Source organism: Chiloscyllium plagiosum, unplaced genomic scaffold (genome assembly GCF_037043375.1).
Source record: "Chiloscyllium plagiosum isolate Xiang-an unplaced genomic scaffold, Cpla_swu_hap1 HiC_scaffold_13, whole genome shotgun sequence".
In the NCBI taxonomy this organism is placed as follows: domain Eukaryota; kingdom Metazoa; phylum Chordata; class Chondrichthyes; order Orectolobiformes; family Hemiscylliidae; genus Chiloscyllium; species Chiloscyllium plagiosum.
The window spans coordinates 15716694-15723835 of record NW_028270151.1 but is presented as its reverse complement, the minus strand read 5'-3'; the positions used below and the strand labels follow the sequence as shown (position 1 = coordinate 15723835).

At 43.1% G+C, this 7142-nt stretch overlaps 1 protein-coding gene across 1 annotated transcript in view; it reads right to left on the bottom strand.

The window, feature by feature from the left end:
• Nucleotides 1–302: 302 nt before the first annotated feature.
• Nucleotides 303–7142, bottom strand: part of LOC122556191 (mediator of RNA polymerase II transcription subunit 12-like protein) — a 168641-nt gene continuing 161801 nt past the window's right edge. Inside the window, exons 30-31 of the mRNA XM_087993931.1 lie at nt 4340–4421; nt 303–1169 (exon numbers count right to left, since the gene is read on the bottom strand). Coding sequence (XP_087850057.1) covers nt 1117–1169; nt 4340–4421 — 135 coding nt within the window. The 3' untranslated portion in view covers nt 303–1116. The remainder of the gene's footprint in view (nt 1170–4339; nt 4422–7142) is intronic.

Sequence of the window (7142 nt, the reverse complement as noted above, 5' to 3'; positions counted from 1 at the left end):
ACTTTGTTTCTTTTACTACCTTGTACCTATTTAGCATGGTACCTACGATGGTGCTGTGTTTGGTGACATTGTACACTTTTCACTGTACTCCTGTACTTCAGTAGATGTGACATTAAAATCTAAATCTAAACTCCAGCCCAGCCAACAATACTTGTGTCCGACAAGTGAATAAAAGAAAGCTTCAATGCTGATGTGCTTACCCTAATTCAGGCACAAACCACAGTGTCACAGGTTCACACATGTAAGCCATCCCAAACCAGTAGAGAACAAATGGGCCAATCACAGGACAGGAAACCACTTGCTCCGATGTTAATTGTTGATTTATTAGATTCAAGTTGCAACCATCATCTTCATCCTTCACGTAGCTCGTCAGGTCCGAATGTAACATATAAATACCAAACTCAAACCATACACAACAGAGCTGCTCAGAGGTACCATACAATAGTATCACCGTCATCATCGTCGTTGGGGAAAAATAGTTTTATTATTTAACAAACTTATTTTCTTCTTCTTAAAAAGTGCTCATGTAAAATTACAAATCTAGGCAAAATTGACAGTTTAAATGAACAGCTTTGTCAGGTCCTCAGGAGGCTCAAAAGAATATAAGCCACTTAAACGTGAAAAGCATCTGCGGCCACAGTTCTGTAGACAGCCGATTTCATCGTAGTCAAATTCATTCATATAAACCATTATTTTGGTCCAGTGCATTGTTAGGGTGTCCTCGCTAACAAATAAATAAATTCCATTTGTATCTAGAACATTCCATTGTTGTAGATTAGCTAAAAGTGCCAAAATTGACTTTTAGCAAAAACAAAACAAAAAAAAATCCAGCAGCTTCGTTTTTACAGGACCTACAAGATCCAAGAAACATGTCTCATTGTAAAACTTCAATTTCTTTTTCTTTTAAATAAAATAATCTACTCTCACTTTACATTATTTTTCACATCAGCTACATCACAGGGGGGAGGAAAGCATGTGTTGGAATAATGATGAAGAAAAAGAAATAACAAGAGGGGGAAGAGTGTGGGCATGAACAATGATTGAAGCCCCCACAGGGAGCTTGCTCGGTTTCCGTTGTTCTCCAGGGACTGCCTGCTCAGTTGTTCTCTCCCGTGTTCAGTAATGGGGTGGATGACTATAGGCGTTTGACGGCTGCTGGGGCTGATTACCTGGCAGAGGTTGAAGGTCACACAAACATCACAATCAGCTACACATCACTGCGATTCAACTGCTCATCAAAGTTCAAAGAGGTTAGCACAACATTACATGGCACTTCTATGGGTCAGAGAGAGAGAACGTGTGAGAACGATAACGACACAATAACCTTACCAAGGAACCTGGACTGCAAGAAGATCTGAGATGGGGAAGGGGCGAAGAAAGAGGAGAAAGGGTGGGGAGGTAGGGGGAAAGCAGGAGGAGAGGTGTGACGCTTGTTTGGGCAACTCAGGCAAAGAATTCAGGCCGACCACCTGGCTTCACTGATTCACTGAATGCCTCATCTTCCGCCTCGGAACCTTTCAGCTGCAGGGCATCAATGTGGACTTCACCAGTTTCCTCAATTCCCCTCCCCCCACCTTACCCCAGTTCCAACCTTCCAGCTCAGCACCGTCCTCGTGACTTGTCGCACCTGTCCATCTTCCTACCCACCAATCTGCTCCACCCTCCTCTCTGACCTATCACCTTTACCCTTTCCTCCAACCACCTATTGCACTCTCAGCTACCTTCGCCCCAGCCCAACCCCCTCCCCATTTGTCTTTCCACCCCCGAGGCTTCCAGTCTCATTCCTGCCCGAAACATCAATTTTCCTGCTCCTCCGATGCTGCCTGACCTGCTGTGCTTTTCCAGCACCACTCTAATCTTCACTGATTCAAGCCAAGTACACTTCTGAGGAAGGGTCACTGGACCCAAAATGTTAACTCTGATTTCTCTACACAGACACTGCCAGACATGCTGAGCTTTTCCAGCAAGTTGTTTTTGTTTCTGATTTGCAGCATTAACAGTTCTTTGGGATTTTGTACTGTTTAAATTTTGCCCAGGACTCAGTGTTATTTACAATTCAGTTGCTGCTCACCTTCCTGCCTGGTTTTTGTTTTATTCATTTGCAGGATGAGGATATTGGTAGCTAGACCAGAATTTATTTCCCATTCCCACTTGCTCAGACAGCAGTTAAAAGTCACCCACATTGCTGTAGATCTGGAGTCACATGTCAGTCAGACAAGGGGAAGATGGCAGATTTCCTTCCCTACAGGGCATTAGTGAACCAGATGGGTTTTTTTCCGACAATGGGCAATGGATTCCAGATTTTTTTAAAATTGAATTCAAATTCCACCATCTGCCAAGGCAGGTTTCGAACATGGGTCCCCAGAACATTACCTGGGTCTCTGATGATAATACCAGAGACCAGTCCAGTGATAATATCACATTGCCTCCCCTTATGGTGTTATATATTGTCTCATGTTATGAATTGTCTTGTTGGACAAAGAATCATATCGGTGCCAGTAATTGTTGCACATGATTTGAATACTTACAGTGTGGAAACAAGCCCTTCGGCCCAACAAGTCCACAGTGACCCTCCGAAGAGCAATCCATCCAGACCTATTCCCCTACATCTAACATTACGGGCAATTTAGCATGGCCAATTCAACTAACCTGCACATTTTTGGGCTGTGGGAGGAAACCGGAGCACACAGAGGAAACCCACGCAGACACGGGCAGAATGTGCAAACTCCACATAGACAGTTGCCTGAGGTGGGAATTGAACCCGGGTTTCTGGCGCTGTGAGGCAGCAGTGCCGCCCATTTGTTGGCAACATCCCAAACAGTTTTAAGGATACTAACTGCAAGCTATGCCTAAAAGTGTGTTGCTGGAAGCGCTTATGCCCGAAACGTCGATTCTCCTGTTCCTTCAATGCTGCCTGACATCAACAACAACACATTTTTAAGCTCTGATCTCCACCATCTCCAGTCCTCACTTTCTCCTTGCAAACTATGCCTGTCTATACTGTCCACCAGTGTTGGTTCCCCAAAGCCTATCCACCATCTAGAAGGTATAACAATGACAATTAAGAAGCTCAACACCATTAGGGACAACTGCCCATTTGTTTGGCACCCACACACCAATTTAAATGTTCACTCTTTCCAATACAAGCACACCGTATCTACCATCTACAACATGCCCTGGAACACATTATCAAAGCTCATTAGAAAGCACCTTCCAAATTCTTATCTCTTTTACTGAGAAGGATGAGGGTGGAAGACAGAGGGGAACAATTTCCCCTTCAAATAACAGACCGTCGACTTCGAATTACAGCAACATTCCATCAATATTCCTGGATCAAAATCCTGGAACTTCCTTCTTAATCGCACTGTGATAATAATGGGTGATAATAATAAACTTTATAATAAACTGCCCCATTGTGCCCAGGGATATGCAGGTTAGGTGAATTAGCCATGATAAATTGCCCCATAGTGTCCAGCGATATTGTAGGTTAGGTGTATCAGCAATGATAAATTGCCCCATAGTGTCCAGCGATATTGCAGGTTAGGTGAATTAGCCATGATAAATTACCCCATAGTGTCCAGCGATATTGCAGGTTAGGTGAATTAGCCATGATAAATTGCCCCATAGTGTCCAGCGATATTGCAGGTTAGGTGAATCAACAATGATAAATTGCCCCATTGTGTCTAGCGATATTGCAGGTTAGGTGAATTAGCCATGATAAATTGCCCCATAGTGTCCAGCGATATTGCAGGTTAGGTGAATTAGCCATGATAAATTACCCCATAGTGTCCAGCGATATTGCAGGTTAGGTGAATTAGCCATGATAAATTGCCCCATAGTGTCCAGCGATATTGCAGGTTAGGTGAATCAACAATGATAAATTGCCCCATTGTGTCTAGCGATATTGCAGGTTAGGTGAATTAGCCATGATAAATTGCCCCATTGTGTCCAGCGATATTGTAGGTTAGGTTAATCAGCAATGATAAATTGCCCCATAGTATCCAGCTTTACTGTAGGTTAGGTGAATTAGCCATGATAAATTGCCCCATAGTATCCAGCGTTTTTGTAGGTTAGGTGAATTAGCCATGATAAATTGCCCCATTGTATCCAGGGATATGCAGGCGAGATGGATTACCCATGGGAAATACAGGGTTATAGGGAAAGGGCAGGCGGTTGTGTGTGGGTGGCATGCTCTTTGGACAGTCGGTGTGGACTTGATGGATCGAATGGCTTGCTTCCACACTGAAGGGATGCTATGATGAATGCATGCAAAGCTCAGATTGGCATTTGATAGAATAATTATCCAGAATTTTGATTCTTATTTAAAATTGATACTTACTAGAGAGCTGCTTTTGCAGCTGTCGAACCAGTGCTGCTGTCTGCTGCTGTTGCTGGGTTTGTTGCATACCCTGTCTGGAAAACTGCACGAGGGAAAAGAAACACATTATTGATACTTAATTTGTCAAGAATTCCAGTCACTCAGCTAGTACTATGCATTGATGCGGGGCTCTGCCTGTGAATGGAACAATGTTAAAGTTTATCTGCCAGGGAGGTTCACTAAAATTTAGCAAAGGTGGCATGCAAATCTCACTCTCAGTTCCGAAACGTTGCAGGCAAATTCATACCTTGTTGGTCTTCATTGATGCTTGCTTAATGGTAATATTCAGATTGTCAAATGGTATTTGCTCTAGGCATTTTCAGTAATACGGCAATCACAACAATAACTTGTATTTTAACCATTGACTCCATCTATACCTCCCACTGCCTTGGGAAAGCCACCAATGTAATCAAGGAGCTCTTCCACTCTAGATATACTCTCTTCCATCAGGCAGAAGATATAAAAGTTTGAATACATGTACAAATAAATTCAAGAACAGCTTCTTCCCCACTGCTGTCAGACTTTTGAAAGGGTATGTTTGCCTTTATTGATCAGTACATTCAGTATAGGAGTGAGAGGTTATGTTGCGGCGGTACAAGTCATTAGTTAGTCCACTTTTGAGATACTGCGTTCAATTCTGGTCTTCCTGCTACAGGAATTTGAAAGTTGTGAAATTTGGAAGGGTGCAGAAAAGACTTGTAAGGATGTTGCCAGGGTGAGAGGGTTTGAGCTATAGGGAGAGGTTGAATAAGCTGGGTCTGTTTCCCTGGAGCGTCAGAGGCTGAGGGATGACCTAATAGGGGTTTTTAAAATCATGAGGGACACAGATGGGGTGAATAGCCAAGGTCTTTTCCCGGGATAGGAGAGTCCAAAACTAGACGGCATAGGTTTAAGGCGAGAGGGGTAAGATTTGAAAGGGAACTAAGGGACAACCTTTTCAAGCAGAGGGTGGTGCGTGTATGGAATGAGTTGCCAAAGGAAGTGGTGGAGGCTGGTAATATTAGAACATTTAAAAGGCATCTGGATAGGAATATAAATTGGAAGGATTTATAAGGATATGGGCCAAATGCTGGTAAAGACTAGTATAATTTAGTATATATGGTCGGTATGGACGAGTTGGACCGAAGGGTCTGTTTCCGTGCTGTACAGCTCTATGACTGAAACTTTAATTCTGATCTCTCTCTCTCTGCACCTTCTCTGTGCCTGTAACATAGCACTCTGCACTCTGTTCTGATACTCTGATGCACCTTATCTGGTACGATCTGAATGTATAGCACGCAAAACAACACTTTTCACTATACCTTGGTACATGTGACAACAATAAATCAATCATTTATGTAGCACGTTCAAGGTAGTAAAGTGAACCAAGGTACATCACAGGAGAATTATTAACCTGCCTACAAAAGGAGAGACCAGCTCAGGGCTTAGTCAAAAAACAAGCATCTTACAGGAGATTCGGAACTGAGATGAGGAGTAATTCCTTCGCTCAAAGTCTGTGAACCTTTGGAACTTGTTACCTCAGAGGGATGTGATGTCTCCATCAGTTAATATATTTAATGCTGGAAAAGACAGTTCTTGGTCTCTCAAGGAAGCAAAACAAGAAGGGAGTGGGAAGGAAGGTGGAACTGAAGCGCAGGATCAGTCATGATTGGGGCAGGCCATTTCAGACTGAGATGAGAAGTAATTTCCTCACCCAGAGAGTGGTGAGCCTGTGGAATTCTCTGCCAAAGAAAATAACTGCGGCTAAAACAGTGCATCTTTTCAAAAAGGAATTCGATGGAGTGCTTAAGGCTTAACAGATTAAAGATTATGGGGGGGAAGAGTGGGACCAGGAGTTGGATAATCAGCCATGATCATTTTGAATGGGGGAGCAGGGCTCAAAGGGCAGAATGGCCTACTCCTTGCCCAATTTTCTATGTTTGTATTGAATGGCAGAGCAAGATCATTGGGCTACATGATATATACTTGTTCTTAGTTTTTATATTCTTATGAGGGAGTGGTAGAGAGCTATGGAGGTTGAGGGAGGGAATTCTAGAGTTTGGGGCCTGAGCATTTGAAGACATTGTCATCTCTTCACCATCAGTGGCATTCATTGGTTAGCAAGAAGCCAGAGTTGGAGGAATGTGCAGACTTTGGAGATTTACACAGATTGAGAGAGGCCGACATGACCATCAAGGAATGTAAAGGATAAGAATTCTAAAATTAAGGAATTGCAAAACTAGGAGCAGAATTCAAACAATATTTTGAACAGTATAAAGGAATGTAAGGCCTTCTCTCTCTCACACATACACACACTCCCTCCCCTTGCCAGCTCCGCTGAGTCTCTCTCAACTCCCGAATTTCCCTCTCCCACTTAAAACCCAATTGTGGACCTGGGAGTTTCCCCCATCCAGATTTGTCTCGCAACTACTGTTCCCTACGTGACAGCTTGACATCTTTCCATCCATTTCTTGGAAGCTATCAAATGTACATTTTTTAAATCTAGAAACTGACATTCCAATAAAAGCCAGGGCCAACAAGTCCATCGAAGGGGTAAAAACAATGACTGCAGATGCTGGAAACCAGCTAAGTCCATCGAAGGGCAGATCGCTATTTGTAATAAATGTAAGGTACACTTAGGCTGCCTCTGAGCAAAACAAAAAGAAATTTGGATGCTGGAAACCAGAAACAAAAACAGTGATTGCTGGAGGAACCCAGCACTCGTGAAAAGAAGTCAGAGTTAACATTCTGGGTCCAGTAAGCCTTCCTAAGAACTGACCCTTCT